We start from the raw sequence: 24,872 nt of genomic DNA, 5'->3' as shown, positions 1-24,872 counted from the left end.
CATCTTGCCCCTTCCTTCCTCTTTTCTCTTTACAATAACCTTTTGTTAAGAAATGAGGCAGTTTTTTTTTGTCCATTTTCCTTGAGGCCCAGTGTATTAGTCCATTCTCATGCTGCTATGAAGAAATACCTGAGATTGGGTAACTTATAAAAGAGAGAGGTTTAATTGACTCAGTTCCTCAGGGCTGAGGAGGCCTCAGGAAACTTACAGTCATGGAGAAAGGGGGAGCAAACACGCTGTCTTCACATGGTGACAGCAAGAAGAAGTGCCAAGCAAAGGGGAAAAGCCCATTACAATACCATCAGATCTTGTGAGAACTTGCTCACTATCATAAGAACAGCATGGGGGGTAGCAGCCCCCATGATTCAACTACCTCCCATGAGGTCCCTCCCCAACATGTGGGGATTACAATTTGGATTACAAATCAAGATGATATTTGGGTGGGGACACAGAGCCAGACCATATCACCCCAGGAGGCCCTGTTACTTGCTTACAAGTTCTCACAGGCAGGGCCAGGGCTGGAACCTGGGTCTTTGGCTGTCCTGTAAAGAAAAGATGTCTGATGAAAAGCCACCCTGATGTCTGGCTGAATGAATCTGTGTCTATGTGGCTCCCGTGGTTTGGTGATTGTCCAGAGAGACCATGATGGATGATCATTGTGAGGGAGGTTGCCTAGTTGCTTCCCTTGCAAGTCCTTCAAGCATGCCAGGCTCTCTCTTCTTAGCACTGCTATCTTTGAATTCCAAATGGGTGAGGGAAAAGCTCATTGCCTCTTGAACTAGATGTTATTTGTGGATTGTTTGCTGTGGGTGAGCTCGTGATTAAACCACAGCAGAACATTTTTGTGATGTCTGTTGAAGATGGAAATATTCTTCTGTGGAGCATTTGTCACTTCAGTGTTCACACTCTGTGACACCCCAAGATATTTCTCTAAAAACAGCAGCTGCTCCCCTCTCTCTACCCAAACAAAAAGGTTTCATCCACTCCGGCCCACATTCTCATGAAGGGTCACTGTGTGCAGACCCTGTATTCTGTGGGGGCCTAGAGATTAAATTGGACACAGCCCTTGCTCTGGATTGGATGTCAGTGGAATCTAGTGGGGAAATCTCCACCTACTTCATGGTTTCCCGGTCCTGATCTGGCTGACTTGTGAGTCCTGGATGCATTCCTCCTGCAGATTTGCCCTTGGGGAAGACAACATCCTTCCCAGAAGGATAAATCAACAGTTTGGGGGCAGCTGGGACAATTCAGCTAAAATGTTCCTGTACCAGGATCTTATAGCCTAAGAACATGTTATGAAAGATAAAGTAGAAGAGATGAACAAATAGGTGGAAGCAAGGAAAAAATGGGTCTCTCTCAGCAAGTATTTCAGAGTGGGGTGAGAACCAGGTGCAAGCATCTGGATCACAGCCAGGTTTCTATAAAAGAAAAAAATGAGTAATCCTGCCTCCCTGCACTGGGGATATAGTGATGGAGAAAACGTGGTCCTCCACCCCCACCCCCTGGAGTAGTGCAGAATCTGGTTGAGTTAACTTGAGTGACACTATCCTTTCTCTCTATGTCCTGAATACCCTTGCTGCCCTGGCCTGCCTCCTGTGGCCCATCCCCATGGAGATGGGTAGCTTTGAATGTGTGGCCTGTCCCAGGGATAATTGCAAATCTAAAAGGGTCTGTAAGGACAGATACCTTTTAAACCTCCCAAAATGAGGCTTTAGTGGTAGAATAAGAAGCAGCAGTTTATTTTCCATGGGGGGTGGGGTATTTGCCTAATGTCTCTTCAGTTTCCACTGTCCAAGCTGTCATTCTGCTTGTGCCCCAGGCAGGCCCTGCCAAGGATTTCTCCTTCCCAGGCCAGCTCTAATGACTGCTGGGTGCTTTCTGCCTCTTAAACATCATTTCCACATCCAGTGCCTCTCAGGCTCTGCTGAGGTGGTGGTTCTCATTTGTCAGGGACTGGGGTGGCAGGGATACATCTATGACTGTCCTTTAGCTCTAGGAGGTGCACTTTAGCTGTACTTAATTTATGAGTAATTTACAGCTGATTTAAGCTTCTCACTGCTTCTGCATGATCTCAACATTTGAATCCTGGGGAAGAGGAGTTGGGAAGTGAAGTGGTCTGCAAGATGCCAAATGTTCTTATCTTGCAGAATTACTTCCTCTTTCCATACAGGGCTCCTCGTGTGTGGCTTGAATATGATGAACTCAGGACAGGTAGTGACACTGGGAGCCCCAGATTCATGAAGATCACAGTTCAGAAACTAAGTACTTGAGGGCTAGAGTAGATCTTAGAGGATTTTTCATTTTCCTCATTTGACTAGGCTCTTGAAGCATATTTTGTTATTTTCAGTTTGCAGATGAAGAAACTGAGACCCAAAGAGATTAGTATATCACTGGCTGATGGGGGATGTCTGATGAGGATGATACAGCAACAAGAAAAAAATTAGAGCTGAGCTTTACTAGGCTAATCTGAGACTTGCTTCTCACCTAATCCTCTCTAGACTTGTCCTTATATCTGATTTCTGGTGATGAAAAAGACAGGTCTTATTTCAAAATTAATGAGGTAAGGATACAACTACCTTGTAAGAAGGCATATCCTATGAAAATAAAAGTGCATCGAATCTGCAAATGGGTAGAGTAGATGGTCACCTATGTGCTATTTGAGTGGGTCCTGTAGAAAGTTTCTTCCCTCTTGGAAGTCCCCCTGCCATGGAGTCCATCACTACCAACTCTTGGATTTAGCATTACCTTTTTCAGGTTCCTCTTTCAAAAATGCAAATTCTTCTTGAAAGCAGAATATCAGAATCTGAATATGTTGATATAAATTGATGGATCAAGTGATCTCTTTGCTGATGGAAAGAACTTGGGCTTCTTTCAGGAGAATGCATACTGAACAGGTTAGAGGAGAACAGAGAGGAAGGGTAAGCAGCATGAAAATTGTCACTACCTTTACAGTCAAGAGATGGTCCTTGCCTCCTGGAGATGACATGCTTGGGCTGAAATCTCATCTTGAACATCAGTGTTCTGGAAGGAAAACCTGGCCACATTTTCCTAGAGTTGACAACAGTAGGCAAAGTTGGCTCTGCCAGACAGATTACTGATAAAAGAAGCAATTGTAAATCTCGATTGTGCCCAAACATCCTTGTAGTCATGGCAACATCCTTAGATACTTGCAACACTGCCAGCCGGGGAGATGGCTAATAATTTCTTCACTATAATCACAGTCCTGTATAAGAAGACTGGATTCTCGATGAGTGATATCTGCAGGATGACTCTGTGTAGGAAGTGCTTAGGAGGTGGTACTGGGGGAAGAGAGGCTTTTAGGGGTTACTGAAAGTGAGTGGGCAAAAAAAAAAAAACAACCAAAAAACAAAAACAAATGCTGCAACCACTCAGATGCATGTCTGACCCAGACGTAAAACATATTCCAGTGATTCTGTTTTAGAAGTGTGTCCCCATCGAACCATGCCTTTCTATCCCTCTAGGTGCCACCATTACTATATCCCTGGATTATGGCAACTGCTCTGTGATGGTTAATATTGAGTGTCAACTTGAATGGATTGAAGGATGCAAAGTATTGATCTTGGGTGTGTTTGTAAAAGTGTTGCCAAAGGAGATTAACATTTGAGTCAGGGGGCTGAGAAAGGCAGACCCACCCTTAATCTGGGTGGGTACCATCTGATCAGCTGCTAGCACGGACAGAATATAAAGCAGGCAGAAAAACGTGAAAAGGTTAGACTGGCTTAGCCTCCCAGGCTATATCTTTCTCCCATCCTGGATACTTCCTGCCCTCAAACATTAGACTCCAAGTTCTTCAGCTTTGGGACTCAGACTGGCTTCCTTTCTCCTCAGCTTGCAGATGGCCTATTGAAGGACCTTGTGATTGTGTGAGTTAATACTACTTAATAAACTCCCCTTTATGTATACATCTAACCTATTAGTTCTGTCCCTCTAGAAAACCCTGACTAATACATGCACCTTAACAGGTCTCCCTATAGTATAATCTGTACCCTGCTACTGGTCAACTTACAGTCCAAATCATTCTCATTATGTCACTCTGCTGCTCAAGAATGTGTTATAACTTATTTTTTCCTACTGCGTTAGGCCTAAACTTCTCTGCCTTAATTTTTCTCCCAATCTTACCCAACCCAATCCATCCAAATCTAGTCATACTCATTCCCAGTACACACCTTCTTTTTAGTTGGGACTCAGTTTCTTTCCATCCTTTATAATCTCCATGGTTCCTTCATTCTATGCATTTACAGTACTCACTTCTTTCTTTCACAGGAAATTTATTCTTCTTTTATGTCTTTCCAAATCATATTTATCACTGAAGTTCCTGCTATGTTACCTCCGAGAAGCCCACAACAAGCTTTCCCTGACTAGTCTGGCCTAAGGTACAGGGTCAGTCTTGCCACCCAGGACCAGTGCCACACAGCTCTACAGAGGTATTGCTATTTCCAGGGGTTAACATTTGATAGTCTTTTCTCCCCAAAGGACTGAGCTCCTTGAAGTGAGAGCTGTCCATTGATATCTCCTATATCTCACACAAGCCATCCCTTTCATCCTTTCTCAACCACCCTTTCTAAAGCATGACTGTCTAATTTTCCTGCTTTATTTTTCTTCATAGCACCATCACCACCTGACATTATCCAACATTGTTTGACAGTACAAATGAAGCCTCTGCCCTTATAGAGCTTACATTTTAGTTGGAGAGACTAATACCTACAACAAAGCCTGGGGTGTAGTATGACCTCAGTAATTGATTGTTGAATGATTGGCTGAGTGAATGAGTTCTTACTTATTGGCCAATTCACTTCAAAAAGGATGGAGGAGAAATGGGGAGCCACCAGGCCTTTCCACCATGCACATAGCTACCATAACTTCTAAAAATGAGTCCGAGTATGGCTCTTTTTTCACCATCATAAAGAAGTAAACATAGCTAAGCACCAAAAGTAGAAAAATGATTCATTCTGTAGGGACATTGCGTCCTCCTGTCAGAAGAACCCTAATACCAAGGACTATAGACAAGTCAGCTTACATCTCCTATAAAATGTCTGTGTGTCTCACCTACCCTGTGGATTGTTCAGGTTCAAATGCAGCAAAGGATGATAAGTGTTAAATTATAAATAAACATAAAAATGGGAGGCATTATTCAACCAGCTGTTTGTGTAAAAAAATTGGAATTATTTTGAATGGGGATGGCAAGGGAGTTTGTGGACCACTAGTGTGGAAAATAAAATAAACATAAAAGGCAGGGTTAAGAACTTTGAGAATTCTGCAGGATAATATAGTTTTGCTTGTTGGAAGGACCTTTTTGGATATGTCAGGGGTTCTGTAAGAAGGCTCCTTTTGTCTTTTGAGACACATGAATGATGCATTTCCATGATAGAATGCTGAGTGGTAGATGTTGTCCTAAAGAAGCAGTTAAAGAGGCCTTCAAAGCCTTAGAAATAATGGAAAGGAAAAGAGACATCATCACTACCATCACCACCATCATGATCATCATCAAATCAGAAACATTTATTGTGACTGCATGATACACCAGAAGCTTTACAATCAGTATCTCATTTAATCCTACACCAGTCTTAAAAGGTAGGAATTACCATAATTTTATTTTTTCCTTTTTTTTTAAGCAGAGGAGAGAGCTGAGGTACAAAGAGATAAACTCTCTTGCATGGGCACCCTTAACTAGTAAATGGCAGGGTCAGGAATTTAATAAGAATGGATAACACTTGTGAATTTTCTGAATGTCAATCATTTGTCTAAACATTTGTTGTAACTCAATGAACACAACTCAGTGATGCAGGCAATGTTAAGATGACTACTTTTCAGAAAGGAAAGTTAAGCCAATTATACAAGCTTATGCAGCTAATAAGGGAAGGAGCTGAGACCTGTGCCCACACAGGTGGCACTGGATTCTATGTGCTTCCTTGCTACTCTGAGCTGCCTCTTGACTCCCTGCACTCTGTCCCTTTGCTGTGCTACCTCCAAAAGCAGTTCAGCTTTTATAACCAGAAAAGCTACTTTTAATACTCCTACCAAATTAAATGTAAGGGATGAACACAGAAAAGAGAGAGGGGGACTTAGCAGAGGGTTGGGAAAGAAACAGCTCGGATTGCTGAGGGGAGTCCTGGTGACGAATCTCCTGGAATTGTTCCCACCTGAAGAAAGGAGATGTCGTGGCAGCCATTAACAGTAATCAAATGAGGTCTAACAGGCCTGCATCTGAGTGGAAGATGGTTGTCAGTGGGGCATGGGGGTGGGGCCTACAGCAATGTGTGGAAGGTTTGCTAAAATGGAATTATGGTTTATTGAACAGCAAAGAGAAACATCCAGCTGCCTGAGAATTACTTTGACAGGATGCAAAGGCAAGAAAATATTGTGTAAACGTTATTTACAGATCAATAGATAATCTTTCATACACAAAAGGTCAGCTCCAGGAAGGCAGAGCAGTAAAGAAAGAAATACTGCCTGTAAATACAATATTGACTTAAAAAAAATCCAGCCAGATGAATCCTTTGATGCATATTCTTCAAGTTAAAGAACATTTCTTTATTCATGAGTTTTTTTCCTAACCACTTAAGGTTCCTCAGTGAAGCATGAAGGCATTGATGAAGAGCACTGATTTCTAGTTGTCTTGAATTCTGTGCCATCAAATGAGCAGCATGCAATGGCATCAACAGGGAGAACTTCAGAACAACCTTTTTAAGTGCACGTGTGCAGCAATTAGGACGTTCAAGTCAAATAGCAACTCACCCCTACCCCTTGTAATCTCCTGCTTCAGTGGCGGTGATGATTAACATTTATCCTAGCTTAAGAAAAAAAAAATGAAACAAAACCAACAACTCAATCCTACTGGTCCCCACTGAATTCCTTCATCCATTTTGCATTTTTTCTTTGTCTTGAAGCAAGTAGTTCATCATCCCAAAGAATATCTGAAATCGTTGCCATCTACCTCTACCTGGCTGCTGTGGATCATGAAGCTGTGAGGACTGCTGCTCAGATGAAAATAAGCATGGAAGATATGCTATGGACTGAACTGTGTTCTCTCAAAACTCAATTGTTAAAACTCTAATCCCCACTGTAACTGTATTTGGAAATAGACCTTCTGGTAGGTAATTAAGGTTAAATGAGGTCATAAGAGTAGGGCTCAAACCTGTTAGGATTATTGTCATTATATAAGAAAAGACACCAGAAACTCACTCTTGCTCACTCAAGTCTCTCTTTGGCCTTTCTCTCCACCCATCTCTCTCTCTCTCTCTCTCCCCTACCCAACCTACTTTCTCACTGTCACTCTTTGTACTATTTGAGGACACATGGAGAAGGCAGCTGTCTGCCTGCCAGGAACCAAATCGGCCAGTACCTCTTGGATTTCCCAGTCTCTAGAACTGTCAGAAATTAATTTGTGTTGTTTAATTTATTCAGCATATGGCATTTTGTTATGGCAGCCCAAGCTAACTAGTGTAAGATGGAAGCTTAACTAGGTTTTGTTTCCCTGACAAAATCTTTCAGATTTAGAGGACCACCTATGAGTTTAGGTGATCCCTCTTAGCAGTTTGGAAAATATTTCAAAGTTCTAGAGTCTTAGCCCTGAATATATATTACATACATAATATACAATATTATGTATATAATATATATATTATATATATATAATTTATTTATTTGTTGCAGCTAGAAGTGCCTTTGGAGGGCAGAGTTGCTGTACACTGAGGAGGACTACACAGCTGGGAAAGGTCCACCCTGGGCAATAAGTCAAAGCCTTAAGATAGACAACTCTTAGTCTCAACTCCCTAATGGGAGATTTACATAACAGTGGATGTGCAAACATTTTGTACAGTGTAGAATTATATAACTGCTATGAATTGAACGTTTGTGTCCTCCCCAAATTTATATGTTGGAACCTAACCCTCAATGTGATGATATTTAGAGGTGGAGCCTTTGAAAGGTAATTAGAGTTAGATAAGATCATAAGGGTAAAACCCTCATGATAGGATGAATGCCCTTATAAAAACAGGAAGAGACATGGGATCTCTCTTTCTCTCTGTGTATATACACCAGGGTAAGGCCATGTGAAGATACAATGGGAAGATGGCTGTCTGCAAACCAGGAAGAGGGCCCTTACCAAGAACTGTCATCCAGCTGTCATCCTGATCTTGGGCTTCCATCCTCCAGCATCATGATTTATTGTTTAAGCTACACAAGCTACAATTGTGTGTTAGAGCAGCCCAAACTGGCTAAGAAAATGATATGTTACTTTTCAGAGCAATCAAGGAGAATCTCTTGACAGTGACATAATCCCTTCCAAATCCTTACTTGTGCTTTTGTTTCTTCAGTTAGAGAAGAGGTTTAAAATGACCTGAGAACAATAACCTTCTCTCAGAAAAAGATATGGCTGGAATTGGTCACCTCCAACTTTGTGTGAACTTGATATAGGACTGAGGACTACTCAACACCCCAAAGTGAGACAAAAGAGGACACAAAGAGGATGGACATAGTGGCAGATGGCACAGATTTCAGCCTTTTTCAGAGGCAAAGGCATAGCTGTGTTTCCTCTGTTCTGCCAAGGATCTCCCTCTCTCCCTTCCTCTGTCTGGAGCTGTGCTTTCCATGCCCACATCCTTACAAGTTCAAGTATCTCCCCTGCCCTCATCTCCTAAGGGAAGATCCAAGGGAGTTCTCATTAATAAGAACAAATGGTGCTGGCTGCAAGATGTTGGCCAATAATGAGGTCAAATTCTGAATCCTTTGGCTTCAAATTTTGTAATGATTCTTCATTTCTCATTTACCTGTTTCCAATCCACCATTCTCAGATATGCTATTATTATCATGGGCTAGGGATATCTATGTGAAGGGCTGGTTTTCTTCTTGGGTTTGTCCTTGGCAGGGGTGCTTTGCATTAGCCATATGTGATAGTTTATGAGTGAAAGTGCCTCTGGGGATGCCTCTCCATGTCCTAGAGAGCATTTGTTCTGTCACTGAAGGCTCTGTGATTCCCATATTCCACTTTGGCATTTTCTAAAACAAAGGAAGAGAAGGATCTGGAAGGGAGAGATGGAGTTGGGAGAAAGGAAGAAAGAATGAAGGAAACTAACTGGTTAACAGGCACTAATAATTTTATATTTCTGTAGTTCTTTATAGTTTTTATACAATAACAATTTACAAAGTGATTTTTATTAAAGGCACAATCTTATTTGGTTTTTACAGCCACTCAATTTATAGATAAGGAAACTGAGGTTTAGAGAAAGTAATTAACCAGCTAGCTAATAAATATCAATGTTCTATTTGGATTCCAGTCCTCCTGAAATCATAGTTTTTCATATAGTTTCTTTTCCATTCTGTTCATTTAAATGCAAAGGCATGCTCCAACTTCCTCTTTTTGAACCCATGCCAAGCACTTGTAGGTAAAAGCTGAAAGTCTTAATCGTCAGTATAATTATTCAACACTTACTAGAATTTTCCTGAGGATGGGCTGGTAGACGTTGAGTATTCAACCAGAAATAATTATTCTACAAATACATTTATTAATGTTTTTGAGCACTTCATAGTTGAAAAAATATTTTCATATCTAAATCTTGTTTGAGGCTCATATAAGCCATGTGTGTCTCTCAGAAGTCCAGTGATTGGCCCAAGATTTCTCAACTACTGAATGATGGAGTCAGGATGAACCCCTAGATTTTCTGATTCTGAAGTTCATGCATTTTCTGTTATCACGTATTTCCTCCACTGCTAAGTGCCTAGTCATGTTAGCCTCTGCAGAGAGCATAGCACAGATTCTGTTCCTAAGGAACATGATCAACTTGGAGATCAAGACTCTCAAACCTGAAAGTAGAAGAGCTCGTAACCCTAACCTCTAAGCAGGACTGGCTACATAATATGTGGGATATAGTATAAATGAAAATGCAGAGCCTCTTGTTTAAGTATTTCAAGATGGTGACAGCAGAGACTGAAACCCAGCAGTCCTCTGAGTGTGGGGGCCCTCCTGAGCACAAAGCCCTATACAATGCACTTGTGTGCCCATGAAGCCAGCCTACCTCTGACAGTAACTCAGAAGCAGATGACCTTGTTTCTTTTTCAGACCCTTTCTTGGGTACCTATCAGAGAGCAGAAGTTCCAGGTCATATGGACTGTCCTCTATTAAGTCTTTTATTCCCTCAGTTGTTGTTCAGAGAGCTAAGGCACATCATGGCCCAGTGTTTCTTATTAAACCTGTTAAGTCCAGTTCTTATGAATGAAAATTTAGGCACAGAATCACAATATCATTAATAGCTAATATTTACTGAGCATCTACTATCAGAGGCCCAGTGTAAAAATGTTTAAATATTTTAAACTGATTGCAAAAGTGGCTTCAATTCTGTATCCTTCTCTATCCCTTGTGCTGTGACTTTGCAGCTTTTCCCATCAAGAAGTAGCATCTTCACCTTTTGAATCTGGATGATTCAGTGAATTGTTTTGGCCAATAGAATGCATCAGAAGAGATGGTGTGCTAATTCAGGATCTTGGCCTTAACATGCTTGCAGTCTTCACCTGTCTCTCTTAGAATCATGGGATTACCATGAAAACAAGCCTACTATGCTACCCTGCTACAAATGAGTGTCTCTTGGAGGAAGGCTGAGTCATCCCAGTTGAGACCATCCAGAGCGGCCAACCTCCAGTTGACCTGCCAATTAACAATAGATGTGTGAATGAGCTTAGCTGAGGTCAGGCAGACATACTCCAGATCAGCAGAACCATTCCACTGAACAACTCACAGACAGATAAAAAATGATAAATAGTTGTTGCTTTAAGCCTCTATCTTTGGGGAGTGGTTGGTTTTGTATGATTATGATGCTAATAGATAACAGATATGCAAGCATTGTTATTTCCATTCTTTTGATGAGGAAATATGTGAGGTTAAGTCCAGACCTGTGATCAGTAGCTAGTAAATAAACCCAGAAAGTTTAACTCCAGAGACCAAATTCTTATCTGTTATTTTTGGGGGTCCTATTATAACACTCATGACTCTGTCAAGCACTCAGCTAATCTGAAAGCCATTTGAGTGGAGGAAGCAGTGCTTTTGCTGATAGGGGCAGGCCCAAAGGATAGAGCTGAAACACTAGGAGTCTCTGCTGATAAAATATCACGTTAAGTTATTAACCAAAACACACAAAATAAATAAAATAAAATGCTGTAATTTATCAAGGGAAAAATGCATATATGCAGAACAAGAGAGACAATGGCTTTGAAGTCAAGGTCACAAGCAAAATGCTAGCAGAAATTTTGACTGCATCTCATTAACACTAAATTATGACTGAGTTCTGTGAGAGGTTTATGTGACAGTCCCATTAATGCAAATGGCATTTCTTATGTCTGTTTTTCCAAATGAAAACAAAATACAATTATATTAGTAGAATTTGCTCATTCAACTAAACTAAAATCCTCACCAAGTATCTCTCCACCTCCACTTCTGCCCCCCACCACCATCCTTGATCAAAAGTAATTGCTCCCCAGAGTATCAAGTGGGCCTTTTGGTAAAATAGGGTTGCACAGTTTAATCATAGTGAGGGTACCAAAGTACATGAGTTCTTACAGATATCGAAGATTGGGAAGGTTCTGGAAGGCCTCAGGGTTGATGTTGAGCAGGTTGTTGGCCTTTTCAATTCTACTGTAAAAGAAGAAAAAACATGCTAGTGATCTTGATGGTAAGGAATGCTGTAGTATTTTTCACATTTTACAGAATAAAATAATAAATCATTAATTGTATCCACTCATCTACCCATCTATTCATCCATCCATCCATCCATCCATACATCCATCCATCCATCCGTTTCAATAAATACTGAAGGAGCATGTGGTGCCTTTTATTACACTAAGCTGTGCAAACTAAATATTAACCCTGTCTCCCCACTGCTTCGTTCTCATTACCTGGGCCCTGTCCACTGGAGGCAAACAGAGCATTGGCTGGGTGAGTTCTCGTCACCCTGAGCAGAGCTACATCTTTAACCAGTAAGAATCTCCCAGGGTTGGAGGAGGCTAAGAGGTTAGGAATGAGACTGGGGAAATGAGCTTTTGTCTGGTCAGGAGACAAGAGAAAAAGGAATGAAAGTAATGAAAAAGAGCAATGAAAAATGGAAAAGTGGTAAAAAGAAGAAAAGGAAAAAGAGTAAGGGGCCAAAAGATATTGGAGGAAAAGAGAGTGAAATGGCAAAGAAAAAGAAAGTTGGGAGAAAAGCTATCAAAATCTTTTTGCTTTTAACCATGAAATCCAAGCATACAGTAGCTGGGAATGGCCACTGATTCCCTTTATGCAGTAGACTGAGGCTGTTCACTCAGAGCTCATGGAAAGCAGTGACTTCTGTCCTGTGTTGGCCTGTGCTGTGTCTTGATCAACAGTCTGGAAATGAGCATGTTCACATTTGGATTCCAACACAGAGAGCCTGCCCTTTCCTTGTCTTGCTGGATCAATGTGTATTTGCAGAGATGCTCTCTGTTAATTACTTCCTCCCTGTTTCATTAGCTTTTATGTTGCTGTAACCTGTAGCTACCCAGATCTAAGTACCAGGCAATTAATCATTTTAAGTACAGTCAGTGCTACATGGAGGTGAGCACCTCTTCATGCAAGGAAGAGATGAAAGACCCAAACCATTACCTTCACTGTCCATTGAAATGTATCAAGGGATGCCTGCTTGACCTTGCCCAGAGGGCTGGCTGCCCTTTGGTTCATTTCTCTGATAATCTCTGTGGGTTCTTCCCAACTAGGCCAAGCAGAAAGAGAAGAAAGGAAGAAGCATGAAGGTAATGGAAAGGGAGAGGGTGAACATCGAGTGCAGAGGCAATGAGGAAAAATGAAGATGGGAGGCAGAGTGGGTAGAAGGAAGTAAAAGGGAGAGGGGAGATTGCCAAATGAACAGACTGAGTGTGTTTCCTAAAGAAATTCACACACACGCCCATGCACACACACACGTGTGTGTGTGTGTATTTGTCCCCTACTGATACTTAGCAAATGCTAAAAACAAAATTCATCCTTGTTAAAAAGATACAAAAGAGTCAAAAGATTAATGTTCAAGTTCTTATTTGCATGTGGATTTGGCCAAGTTACCTTAGAGAAGTCTTACAAATTCTCTGTGCCTTTCCTTCTTCATCTGTAAAATTAGGAGGTAGTTCATTGGCTTTCCTAAATGTGTTCCATGGGAATTTTGTGAGATAGTAATCGACAGTCTCTAAGAAAACTTTCCAGTGATGTTAGTTGACAAACACTTATACAGTATCCTTCTTGGAGATTCTAAATGCGTATTAGCATATTATAGACTGAAAAGTTTTCCTATAATAAGCAAATCTATGTAATTTTATTTACCTAATATTTCCTAATCTTATTTATCTAATATTTCCTAATCTTATTTGACCTTTTTAAAAAATACCTAATAATTTCCTGAGTTTTTAGTGATATACAGAATATATTTTGAAAAATTGTTGACCAGTCTCTAAAGTCTCTACTGGCTTTGACATTCTATGATTCTATGAATTAATTTATAGTAATTTTAAACTGATATGAAACAGAAGTGGATCTGTGTGAGCAGTGCTATTATGTAAAACTGGAACATTAACAAGAGAAAGTAAATTTGGCTGAAGTAGTAGAGGAACCAAGGATCATTATAACATACTCACTCTAGGCCAGTCCATATGCTAGATTTAATTGGCATTTATCATCTCCTTTATTCATCACAGTAATCCTATGATACATGTAATTTTATTATTCCAGTTTTACAGATGAGAAAACTAAGTCTCAGATAGTTACCTATCTTGGCTAAGGTTTCATGGTAAATATATGGTATAGGCTAGTAGACAGACCAGGACTAACCAACTTCAATTACATCATGTGGGACGTATTTTGGGCTTTGACTAGAATAACTTTGAATGGAAGGATGACATGGAGGTGCTTGCACATAGCTACTGGGCAAAGTTCTTGAGTCTATGATGCAAAATGATGACAGGCAGGCAACAGGATGAGACTAGCCTCTGAGCTGGTGCCTGGATCACCAGACAGAGACATATTACAGTGACTTTTGGGCTGATTTGGACATCTTATAATGACAATCTAGGGATCTGAGGAATATATTCTCAGGAATATAGAAGAACTTTAAGGGTTTTTTTTCCAAGAATGGCCATGAGCAAATCCCCCAGGCTTCTTGCTTACATTTCATGTAATTTGGGAAGGCTGGAGAACACATCTGCCTCTATCACCTCCAAGACATCATTCTGAGAGATCTCTCTGTGGAAAAAAAAATATATATGTATATATATAAGTCAAGCCAGTTCAGTTACACTCCTTGAATATTTTTAGGGCTCAGCATAGAGCCTTGTGCCTGGGAGGATTCATGAGACACACAAAACTCCTTTCCTACCGTCAAAGAAGTCAGCTGTAGTAATGAGACAAAACTAACATACTGGAGGCTGACACTTAAAGAACAATGGGAGAATAAGTTGAAGGCCATGGTTCACCTTGGAGATTATCCAGTCTATAGATGTAGAAAGTGAGGTCCAGGAAGGAAGAGATTTGCTTAAAGATATTTAGGAAATATACAGGATGAGAACAAAATTTAAGTTCCCTAGATCATGGGTCAGTAAACTTTTTTTTTTTTTTTACAGGGCTAGATAGTAAATATTTTTTTGCCCTTGCTGTGGTTATTTGGTCTCTATCACAACTGCTCAACTGACATTGTAGCCCAAAGGTAACCAAAGGTAACACATGATTGAATTAGCCTGACTGTGTTCCAATAAAACTTTATTCATAAAAACAGGTGTCAGGCTGGATTTGACCCATTGGCTGTAGTTCAGTGACACTGTCCTAGATCGTGGAGTTGTTTTCTCTCTGCTAATCGGGCTTTGGGAGATGAGAACCTCAATCCAGTCTCTTTTAAAAGAAACATATGTTTGTTGGCCCCATGAATGTCTAATGTAGGAAGAGAAAGCCAAACACTGCATATTCTCACTTATAAGTGGGAGCTGAACAATGAGAACACATGGACACAGAGAGGGGAACAACACACACTGGGGCCTGTCAGGGGGTAGGATTGAGGAAGGGAGAGTATTAGGAAAAATAGCTAATGCATGCTGGACTTAATACCTAGGTGATGGGTTGATAAGTGCAGCAAACCACCATGACACACATTTGCCTATGTAACAAACCTGCACATCCTGCACGTGTACCCTGGAACTTAAAAATTAATAAAAATAATAATATAAACATAGATTTAAATCCCTTTCCACTCCATGCCATTACCTAGGTGGAGGTTGTTGCAAGGCCATGGCCATTAATGATGTCTTGGCTTAGAATACACAGAAAAGATTCCTCAGGTCTCAGTGTTTTTGCTCCCAGAGTAATTTGAGGGCAGAAGAGAATGAAGTCCACTAGGCAGAAGCCAAGAGGTTGTGAGGAGAGAGGACAGCTTAATCAGTTAATATTTATAAAGTATCTCACGGATGAAATGTGCTATTATTAGGCCTCCTGAGGAAGACCATTATGCAGTTTTAATGCGGCAGCTGAGAGTGTCTCAGGAAATCTCACAGGCAGCATGCATTCAAATTGGCTGAGGTAGAAGAACTGTCTGCTGGCCTAGGATTTAGCGGAAGAGTTCTAGAAAGGCTCTTGATCTAGAGAAAGGCCTGGAGGGGAGGCAAAAAAAGAAGGCCCATGGGGGAGGGGAAGTGTGACTGTGAGCAGCAGCAGTCTGCTGGTGCATCTGTGACTGGGGTATCTGTGACCAGGGGGCTGGTGACATCTGTTGCTTGTTAACCCGGTGGGGGCAGGGCCATTTCTCAGAAGCCCTCATGAATGAGGAGACATTTTGTGAGAAGAGCTCCTCTTATTCCATAATAACATCTTTCATGATTTATTTGGTAAATTAAAGTCCTCACCATTTGCACAGTTGAACATAGATAAGGGTGGGGTATGTGTTTTTCTAAATATGTATATATACACATATGTACATGTGTGTGTGTATATATATATATACATACACGTATATGTACATGTGTGTATATATATACATAGAAAAACACATACCCCACCCTTATCTATATTCTACGCATATATGTGTACATATGTATATATGCGTGTATATCTACATACACGCATATATACATGTATGTATACATATATATATAGAGAGAGAGAATGAACATCATGCTGGCTATTGGCCATTTATTATTTCACTCTGTGTCCCATAAGTACAGGGACATCTGGGAGGTACAGAATTGAGAAGGGGGAAAGGGATAGAAGAAGAAGGCATTTATTTGAATGCAGTAGAGTGAAAGAATGGTACAGATAGAGAATAAGGAATTCAGGAAAAGGCTAGCTAACAGGAAGGGCTCAAATGCAATTAAGGCCATCTCCTCCAAAAGCTATTTCCAGGTTCACTATCAGTTAGCCGTACATTTGGTCACCACTCGTAGAGACGTTATGTCCTTGCCGAAATTCACATATTGAGAATTCCCTTATGTGGATTTGTTTTTCAAAAAGAACTAGAAATTATTAGAACAAAGAAACGCTTCTAAATTAGTGATTTCAGAAAGTAGTCCATATTTGATGGTCTCGACTTCAAAGACAGTACTGGGTGTTAGGGTTGGGTAGGGGGATGCCTTTGGCCTGGCAAGGGTTGGGGGCAGGTGAACAGGGTACAGTCATGGAAAAGTCCTTCATTGAGAAATTTAGACATCTTATTCCGATCTAACCCAATTCTGTCTCTAGTTATTACTATTATAATTTATTGGGTGTTTACTGTTTATCAGCCACTTTACCTACATACTCTGTAATCCTTTTGACATGCTTGTGAGGTTGGTATTTTGGTCTCCACATTAGTAAATAGCCTCGCTTGTGTGAGGGACCAACTGTGGCTGACAGAAGGGCTCACACACTTTCTTCTACCCGCCCTGCCTCCCATGCCATATTGAGCACCCCTCTGGACCTTGGATTCTTTGTTGTAAAATAAGGGGATAGATGAGATCATTTGTCTTTTCCGGAATAGTGCAAGGAGGCTTTATCCTCAAGCACGGAAGCTCTGTAGAAGAGAATTTTCAGAGATGAGTTTCTCCTTTACTGGTCTTCTAGGATGGCGCTTCTCACACATGAGAATCACCTGGAGATCTTTTTAGAATGCAGATTCTCATTGGGAAGGTCTTGAGTGGGGCCTGAGGTCCTGCATTTCTAATAGTCCAGGTACTGGTCATACTTTGTATTGCAAGGTCCTTTAGGGAAATAGTAATAATATGCTACCAGACTTTTTGCCCCAATGTACATATTCATAGGTGGATATGCAGAGTGTTATAGAGGAGCTCCAGGGGAATGAAGTAGTTGGTTTAGAAAAATCTGTATTCCCTCTGAAAAGCCTGCTGTTACTCTACCAGCATTGAAGTTTTCCTATTGTCTAGCTTCTCACAAGATCTTTTCCATTTCTCAGTTAAAGCAATCACCACCATGTTTTGTTTTGCTTTTTTTGGTCATTGTCTAATTCATCTGTTTTTGTATCTCTAGCATCTAGTTATAAGTTGATGTGTAGTTAGTGCTCAATAAACGATTACTGGATGAATGAATAGATCAAAGGGTAGACTAAGGAAAAGAAATCTTAAGGCCTATGAAAGTCATCTGCTAAACTGAAGGAGGTGAAGTTTGTGGCATTCTTTCACCCCCTTTTCTGTAGGCAACGTGTCTAAGTCCAGCGGGTGACAGCCCAGCCTAGCTTGTCTATGACTTAGGATTTTGTTCCAGGGAATTTTACTAAAACAGAGTATAACATGCAAGTGACACATACAAATATTTGGTCTGCTGAACGTATAGTATATGGATACCTTTATCTGTGCCTCTCTGGGTCACAGCTCTCTCCCTAGGCCTTCTCTGGCTATCAGATGAGGTCCTTGAACTGACAAAACACCCATAGAAAATAAAACAGGAGAGAGGACTGGTGACTATAGGGGTTCATTGAGTGTCTGACCAGAGGTTAGAGAAGATGACTTTTAAGGGCCCGTTTGTACATGAGATTCCATGTTTGTATGAAGGATAGGGACATGTGCTTGCATGAGGTACTGGGGGTTATCAAGGCATTCTCTCTGGAGTGAGTTTCAGAGCCGTTATCAAATTCCTTTCCTTCAAATATACAAGTACATTTGATGGAGGGCTGGGGTAGGGTGTTTTCCAATTTTGCGGACTTTAGGGAGCGAATGAGCATATTGAATGTGGTCTGCTCCAGCATAAAGTTTCAACCTGTTATAAAGTCATATTAATTTGTTCACTGTTACGGCTGATACTCATTTGTCAAGTGCCAAACTGATTCAGAGTAGAATTGTTACTGGTTTATTGGATACAAAGAACTGAAGAGCTGTGACCAGTAGTTAAAGGCCTCACTAGGATTTCCATGACATGAGTTGGAGAACAGGATGGCACGTGTATACCTATGTAATCAACCTGCACGTTCTTCACATCATATATCCCAGAATTTAAAGTAAAATTTAAAGAAGTGAAAATAAGGGCCGGGTGCAGTGGCTTATACTTGTAATCCCAGTACTTTGGGAGGCCAAGACAGGTGGATCACTTGAGGTCAGGAGTTTGAGAGCAGCCTGACCAACATGGTGAAACCCCATCTCTACTAAACATACAAAATTAGTCAGGTGTGGTGGTACATGCCTATAATCCCAGCTACTCGGGAGGTTGAGGCAGCAGAATCACTTGAACCTGGGAGGAGGAGTTTGCAGTGAGCCGAGATTGTACCTAAACTCCAGATTTTGGTGAGTAAATAATATATCCCTGAAATGAATAAGATAAAAAATAAAAATAAAAGAATAAGCATCAAAAACTCACAGGAACTTCTTTTTCACTTTCTTTCTGATAGAGGTGATATAGTCCCCTCTGGGTCTTTCCCATCTTTTCCCTCCTCCCCTGCCTCTCTCTTCACAGAGCATTTTTCTCTAATATATCCAAAATATTTCTCCCTAACTCAGTAAATTCAGGGATTAAATTGCATTAAAATATCTGTAATAGTCACTGAATCAAATTTCTTTCTTTTGTTTTTAATAAGCTCAAACTAAATTTAGTTGACTGTTTTCCTTTCCTGAGTCCCCAATGGTTAAGGATTTCCATAGACTCTCTATTACTGCCCCTTGCATATTGCATTGGGTTTGCATTCTGCTTTGTTTCCCTCACTAGGCTAAGAACTGCTGGAGGACAGTGACATTGCCCTTTATCTTAATATTCCTGCTCCCAGTCAAATGTTTGCTGAATGAATGAATTATCTTTGAAAGATTATAAAAGATTTTCCACCTTTGCTTTTGTACAATAAAGCCATGTTCCTGAAAACTTGCAGTAAACAGAGTATTTGCAAATCAAATTGTGTATTCACACAGGAGGGAAGCTTCTTAGCAGAAAGCTTGGAGTGAATCTTTAAGAGAGTGGAGAACTAATTCAACAAATGTTCAATGAATTTTGATTAAGAAGCTTGTGTATTTCAGGCACTGGGATCAGTGCCGGGAATCTAAAGATGAATAAAATGGATCCTCATCTCTAACTCAGCGAGACTAGTATTCTAGGCTTTCCTTAACTGGTGCTATCTGTATTTGATGGGGTACATTTTAGTTACTAGAAAAAGTAAAACTTTTGGTATATTGCTTTTCAATGTAACAAGATAGAGTATGTGCATATAATAATTCATGTTGTATATGTAACATATGTTGTATACCTTGTGATACTGAAATGTAATATACATATAATATGTATAATACATATATATCATATATAAGAAGGCAGGTGAAAATTTCCATGAAAATATGTTCCAGAAAAGTTCATAAAGCTCTCAAAATACACACTTCCACTCTCCTTTAGAATTCCCTTAACGTTAGATCCAGAGACTTTACAATAAAGTCGAGACCTGAGTTTGAGTTCTGCTTCCATTTTCTCCTAGCTCAATAACTGTGGGCAACTGTGAGAGTCTCTCTGAGCTTCAGTTCCTCGTCTATAAGATGGGAATAATAACTACCTCAAAGGGTTGGCAAAGGAATTAAATAAGAAGGTATTTGTGAAAGTACAATTCTTGGCACATGGTAAATTCTAATGTCAACATAACTGCTGATAGCCTGCCTTCCTCTCTTTGTGGAGTTGGGGACTAAATTCATCTGCAGCTGGGAGATCTTGTGACAGTCAACCACTGTGTGGAGGGAAAACTCTACTGACATGGGTCCTAGGGAAATTCAGGTTGTTCCCTTAACCTCACCTGTAGAATCATTTAAATACTTAAACCAGGCTATGTTACTATTCCGAACCCCAGCCCCATTCTAAGTCCTATAGTGAGGTTGGCTATCTGGTCTGCTGGCCGCATAAAGGAGATTAGGTAGAGCATGTGTGTGCCTCAACATGGATTGTCTCCACCACTGAAATCACAACCTAAAAAGTATACTCTTCCCTTTAGGATAGGGTCAGTTCAAGGTGGGACATGTCAGGGTGTGGTGAGGATGTTGCCAAAGGACTCCTTTTGCCTCCTCAGATGACAGCCAGTGGTGCTATCCTTTCCTGACATGACTGAGACTGTCTTGTCTTCCCAGATCTGCTTCCTCATCATGGGCAAGATGAGTCCTTGCTAGAGTCATCCTAAAGATATCCCCAAAATGAGACGGAGATAAAAGTACCTTCAGTGGCTCAGCCTAATTCAGAAATTTGAATTAAATGCTCTTGCTTTCAAATACATCAACAACAAACTATTGTGTTCATTTTTAGTTTTACCTTAATTTAAACTTTAATCTAAAATTTGATATGTTTCCCTTGCTTATCTCAGCAGATGAGGAAAGGGACTAAAAATCTCAGTCATAATAGTTAATGTTTATTAAGCACTTATGTGTCAGGCAGTTTTTCTGTGCTTCACATTTATTAATTTGCTTAATCCTCACAACAACCTTGTGAGCTAAGTGCCATCCTTAGCCGCTTTTACAGATGAGGATGGCACACGGAAGTTAAGTAATTTCCCCAATAGCACACATAAGTAAAAGTTCCAAGCAGCAACTCATGTAATCACCATTTAGTACATTTTCTGTGCAAATATGAAGCATATAAGATGGCAAATAGTACTGCCCTTATCTTACAAACATCTGCAGTTTATTCTTATGCATGAAAAGTTGCGAGTGCAGAGTCAACAGAAGTGGAGGACAGGATGCCAAGTGCCCAACACACCCGAGTAAACAATTCAATACATTTTATTATTTTTCCCTATACACCATATTTCCCCCAATTCACTGTCTCTAAATGTCACCATTTCTTAACCCTGTCTTGGTGTCCCTCAAGCTTTTCCTGTTGACAACCCCTGAGGCCACCTCATTCCCTATAGCCCCTCAGTTAGGACCTCTCTGCTGATGAATTACACATCACCAGAATGAGCTTCCCTCTGAGACCAGCATCCTTGTCTGCAACAACCTGAGGGATACATGTTTTGTGAACCCATCACAGACAGTCCATATAGAGCAACTTGATTCTTTTCCTCTCCCAACTCTCTTCCCTTCCCCAGTCACAACCCCAGCCAATGGCTCCCTCTGATATCCCTACTGGCCCACTGGACTAACCTAAGTTTTTAATTCTGAGACCATCTTTGACTTCTCTGTACCATTTTGTGTCCAAACAGATCTTAAATTCTCTCAATTACTCTTTTCTATATTTCTTGCAAACCTCCCTTTATTTCCTACCCTCATTGTCAGCTTTGCAATTTCCACCAGACCAACAGTTCTTAAAAGTCATGTGGTGACTCAGGAGTGTTTTGATGTTGGTCATGGGTCATCTGTTTTCAAACAAATTAAGTGTACCAATTATTTAATTAATATTTGGGAGATATTTAAGTTTATGTACATAATATGCAAGACTAAGAATGAAGGGATGAGTAGAGAAAATAGTGAAGTGGAAGCTGGTGGCCTATGAGTCTATCCCTACCTGGACACAGGGGTGCAGTTAGTTCTTGTGCTTGGGATCCATGCATAGGATAATTATCTGGGAAAGCAAATGGAATTGAAAGAAGATGATAAAAAGTGAAGGAACGGCCAGGCACAGTGGCTCACACCTATAATCCCAGCACTTTGGGAGGCCGAGGTGGGCCAATCACTTGACATCAGGAGTTTCAGACCAACCTGGCCAACATGGTAAAACCCCATCTCTACTAAAAATACAAAAACTAGCCAGATTTGGTGGTGGAGGTCTGTAGTCTGAGCTGCTCGAGAGGCTGAGGCATGAGTATCACTTGAGCCCAGGAGGCAGAGATTGCAGTGAGCTGAGATCGCGCCACTGCACTCCAGCCTGGGTGACAGAGTGAAACTCTGTCTCCAAAAATAAGTGAAGGAAGGACAAAGATTTTCTGGAGGTAGAGCCAGATTAGCGTTGGAAGCTAGAAAAGGTAGTCAATTTCTTTCTTAAACGGGAATTTACTGAGTTCCTAGTGATGAAAGACATGGAGTTGGTATGTAGTAAGGGAGTAGATATGCTGTGTAGAAGAGAAAGGAAAGGCATGTTGATCAGGTCATTTGGGTTTGATGTGATCTGACAGCTTTGGCAGAGGCAAAAGAAAGTGAGGTGCGAGGTTGGAGTAGCCTTTGACACTCAAGAGACAGGGACAGTAAAGTGTCCATAGGTTAGGAACACTTGTAAGTTTGAGTTGCGTAACTCAAGGTTGCAGGAATAATGATAATGATAATAATTAACCTTTATTAGACATTTGCTGTGTAGCAGGCACAGTGCTAAATGCTCTGCCTGGGTAATCTCACTAATGGCTTTGTCTCATTAGGGCCCTGCTGACTCATATTTGTCTTTGTTGACACACATGTGTGAGTGGCAGCGTGAACCTGGAAGCCAGACAGGCCTAGATTCAAATTCTAGCTTTATCATTGCCCAGTCATGTGACCTTGGACAAGTCAATTAGTATTCATGATATTTATTTTAATGGGGATAATTATACCCACCTGTTAGGGTTTTTGTGTGAATTATGGAGATAATATGTGGTATGGAATAGATTGCTAACTATCCTCCAAAATCAGTTTCCCTCCTCTTATTCCTGGGGGTAGAGCTGGACTACATTTCCTGGCCAGTCTTATTGTTAGTTGTAGCATTGTGAGAAGAAAGCTCTTCCTGTGGAAGGTGAACAAAAGTGATATGTGCTATTTCAGGCCTGGTCCTTCACCTACCATTGTGCTTCTCCATACACTGTCTCCTTTTTAGTTGTTGGTTGGAGGTGCCCAGAACAACCTTGAAAGCCATAACTGAAGATGGCAAAGCTGCGTTTGCCCTGGGGTCTTAAATAAAATGCTGAGAAGTACCAACCTGGACTACTCGATGAGAAAGAAAGAAACTTGCTCTGAAAGTCCCTGTCATTTTGGAGTCTGTTGTCATCTATCCTACTCTGATACCTAAGGTAGGAGTCTAGCACCCTGCGTGGTTGCTAGTACTTGTTCAGCAAATGTTCCTCACATCAGGGCAGGGTAAGAGTTTTACATCTACCATCTGGTGAAGTGGGTACATACAGTAGGTGTTAAGTACATTCTTATTGCTGGATTAATTAGTATTGCTTGACCAATTTGAAGAAAAGAAATAACCAAAAAGTCTTCCTAAAAATGAAATCCATATTTGACCTAACTTAGCTGGAGACTACTCTTCTTCAGTGACACAGTATTTACTACCTGTGATTGAGTTGCCTTGCCTCTTGTGAGCACACATGATGGCTGCTGTTTATTGAACTATGGGCCCTCGTCTGTTTCATTCCCTTTTTCAACTATTTCATGAAAAAACAACAACAACAAAACTCAGCATGCTAGAAAGAACAACTGTTTAACAATGCGGACTACTAAATCCATTAGCACACACAGCCTGAGAGGGTGTTAAGGTTAAGAAATTTGAACCCCCAGCTCTCTAAGCTCCAGAAATGCAAAACTGCATAAGGAAAGGTCTCTTGAGTGGGCCGAAGGAAGCCCTTCATCACTTTGGCGTATCACTGGAGCTTTCTGAGATCCGTTTTCCTCTGTAAGATGTGTGAAGATCCTCTGCCACTCAGTACATTTTATACTCAATGTAGTTGGCTGGGCTGTTGAAGATCACACGAATAATGCATGTCATGCACTAGGATAAAAGCACGTAGTGTTATGCAAAGGTCATCCTGCTTACTATTATTTTTATTATTTCACTGGAGTCAGGAGGCCTAGGTTGTAGTCCTGACTCTGCCACTAATTAACCACTGTCCTTGAGTCAAATCAGTTACCTTCCCTGGGCCTTTGTTCCTCATCCATAAAACAACACTGTTCATCCAAATGATCTCCAGGGTCCCTGCTAGCCATAGAATTCTGTGATTTTAATTATTTCTGTGATTCTCTTATTAAAAGGCAGCCAGCCTCATCTTTGGCAGTCCTCTATGACAGCCAGCTTTCATTTTTAACAAGCTGGGGTGAGGTGGGGCTCCATGCAGCATCCTTCTTACGGCACTGTATCTTTGGGAGTAGCTCTGTGGCGGACCCATGAGGGAGCAGCAGCAGTGTAGCCAGCAAGGACCATTTACCACTTGAAGCCCTGGACAAGTGTGAGAAAGGACCCCTGGCCTGAGCCATTATTCTCTTGAAGACAGCCATATGTTTTATTGTTAGCTTAAAGAGGGCTCCATTGATACCCCCTACAAGCCAGTAAAGCCAGTGTTGATTTCGTCCTTGACATATGTATTGAGCCTCTTGCTAAAGAAATAGCAAGTGTGTGTGTGTGTGTGTGTGTGTGTCTGTGTCTGTGTCTGTGTGTGTTATTGGAGGCTGTCCTGTCCACTGCTGCCACCACAGAGCACCCCAAAACCATCCTTAATAATTCTCTCTGGGTTCGATTGTGCCTTTTTGATACCATATCTGTAACA

General features: G+C 40.9%; 1 protein-coding gene across 2 annotated transcripts in view; it reads right to left on the bottom strand.

The window, feature by feature from the left end:
• FSHR (follicle stimulating hormone receptor) overlaps nucleotides 1-24,872 on the bottom strand; it is a 186,573-nt gene that overhangs the window by 40,220 nt on the left and 121,481 nt on the right. For both annotated transcript variants that reach the window (XM_010371753.2, XM_010371754.2), the window contains exons 3-4: nucleotides 14,174-14,248; nucleotides 11,570-11,644 (exon numbers count right to left, since the gene is read on the bottom strand). In XM_010371753.2, coding sequence (XP_010370055.1) covers nucleotides 11,570-11,644; nucleotides 14,174-14,248 — 150 coding nt within the window. The remainder of the gene's footprint in view (nucleotides 1-11,569; nucleotides 11,645-14,173; nucleotides 14,249-24,872) is intronic.

This window comes from Rhinopithecus roxellana, chromosome 17 (assembly GCF_007565055.1).
Source record: "Rhinopithecus roxellana isolate Shanxi Qingling chromosome 17, ASM756505v1, whole genome shotgun sequence".
NCBI lineage: Eukaryota > Metazoa > Chordata > Mammalia > Primates > Cercopithecidae > Rhinopithecus > Rhinopithecus roxellana.
This window is presented reverse-complemented; position numbering and strand designations above follow the sequence as displayed.